The 1,690-nt window shown below is 42.3% G+C and overlaps 1 protein-coding gene across 2 annotated transcripts in view; it reads left to right on the top strand.

The window, feature by feature from the left end:
- Positions 1-1,690, top strand: part of LOC119594379 (cellular retinoic acid-binding protein 1-like) — a 20,770-nt gene extending 19,080 nt beyond the window's left edge. For both annotated transcript variants that reach the window (XM_037943441.1, XM_037943440.1), the window contains 3 exons: positions 385-554; positions 1,156-1,257; positions 1,475-1,690. In XM_037943441.1, the coding sequence (XP_037799369.1) occupies positions 385-554; positions 1,156-1,257; positions 1,475-1,531 (329 nt within the window). In that variant the 3' untranslated portion in view covers positions 1,532-1,690. The remainder of the gene's footprint in view (positions 1-384; positions 555-1,155; positions 1,258-1,474) is intronic.

The following is a 1,690-nucleotide window of genomic DNA, read 5'->3' as shown; positions in this document are numbered from 1 at the left end:
ATCTGATCGACCACCTGCAATTGCTTTAATTCGTAGCGTCTTTACCCCTCTCTTACCTGCTCAACTACTTTGGCGTCCTCCCCTCACCTACCGATCCCCCCCCCCCCTAATTTCCAACTCTTTCGTGGCCTTCCCTTCCCTCTCTCGTCCGTCTGCTTAGATCTGCTTACCCTGATCTGCCTGCCCAAACATGCTTACTTTTGACTTGCCTACATTGCCCTGTCTGTCCCATGACCTGTCTATCATGACTTGCCTACCCTAACCTGCTTACCTTGACTTGCCTACCCTAACCTGGTTACCTCGACTTGCCTACCCTAACCTGCTTACCTTGACTTGCCTACTCTACCTTGCCTGCCCTGACCCCGTGTGTCCTCGCCCCCACAGGAGTACCTCTGATCCCGCGCAAGATGGTGGTGGCTTCGAATCCCGTGGTGGAAGTGCGGCGCGACGGAGACACATGGACCATCCGCATGAACACCCTCGTGCGCACCGTCGAGTACGTCTTCGAGCCCGGCCAGACCGTTGAGACCGAGACCATGGGCGGCATGGCACAGGTGGGTCATAGAATATGTGGGGGAGGGGGGATGATAAAAGGGTGCGAGTCGTGGCACAGGGTAGGTGGGGATGGTTGGGAAAGGAGGAGAGAGGGAAGAATGATACAGATATATATCATATTTCAGTAGAGGTAGCACTGTCACATATATTAAAAGGACAAACTTCTGGCCCCTTAATGTAAGAGGGCAAAGAGGGAAGTCTAATCTCTCAAGATATTACTATTGAGGTGATTATAAGGGTTTTGTTACATTTCAAAAAAACAAAAAACATACCCTATAGTATGAGAAGAAGGCCCATTACGTCAGTTGACAGAGGTTCTAAGGGTCACCGAGTTTAATTAACTTACATATGATATATCGGAAATCTTGAACAACCATATGTATATAGAGAAAAGAAAAGCAATATAAAATTAGTACTGACGTCTGTGTTTAACCTTTTGAAAGGACACATTTTCCGCGAAAACTGTATGCCATTCCACTTTTTTTTGAACTTGAGTTTATAAAAGTTTAAAATGTAATTTGGCAACAGAAGATTAAGGGTCCAAGCATTGGTTTAATATAATTACCTATGATAGTCAAGTAACAGTGTTTCCCCTTTCAGAATGTCTTCACAATTGAAGATGACAAGATTATGCAGACTCAGAAATCAGACACTTACACAACAGAAGTGATCCGACAGTTCACAGAGGACAGTTTGATCATGGTATGCAAAAAAAAGGAAGAAACGTTAAGAAAAAAAATATAAACAAATAAAAATGATGAATAAAACTAACTTCCAAATGTCTTTGGACATATCTTAAATATTCAATAGACTGTATTATGAGAGATTTTCAAAAATATACATGAAATTGCTGTTTTTCCTTCTATCTAATTTCATGCACTGGATATTTACTAATTTCACTCATTTACTTTCTTTTCAGACAATCACTCATGTGGAATCAGGTATAATCTGCCATCGTTACTTCAGGAGACTTTAGAACACTTCCTTCAGGTTTACATTTGCCAGGAAGGAAAGTGGCATCCTTATTTTTTACAAGAGAGTCGGCCATGGTCGCGTAGCATTTTTTACAAGCCTGTTAGTATAGAACATTTATTATGCACATACCCCAGTGTACATGGATAGAGTAAACAAGGAC

Source organism: Penaeus monodon, chromosome 33 (genome assembly GCF_015228065.2).
Source record: "Penaeus monodon isolate SGIC_2016 chromosome 33, NSTDA_Pmon_1, whole genome shotgun sequence".
In the NCBI taxonomy this organism is placed as follows: Eukaryota; Metazoa; Arthropoda; class Malacostraca; order Decapoda; family Penaeidae; genus Penaeus; species Penaeus monodon.
Note: the sequence above shows the minus strand (reverse complement) of the source record. Positions and strands in the feature narration are given on the sequence as shown.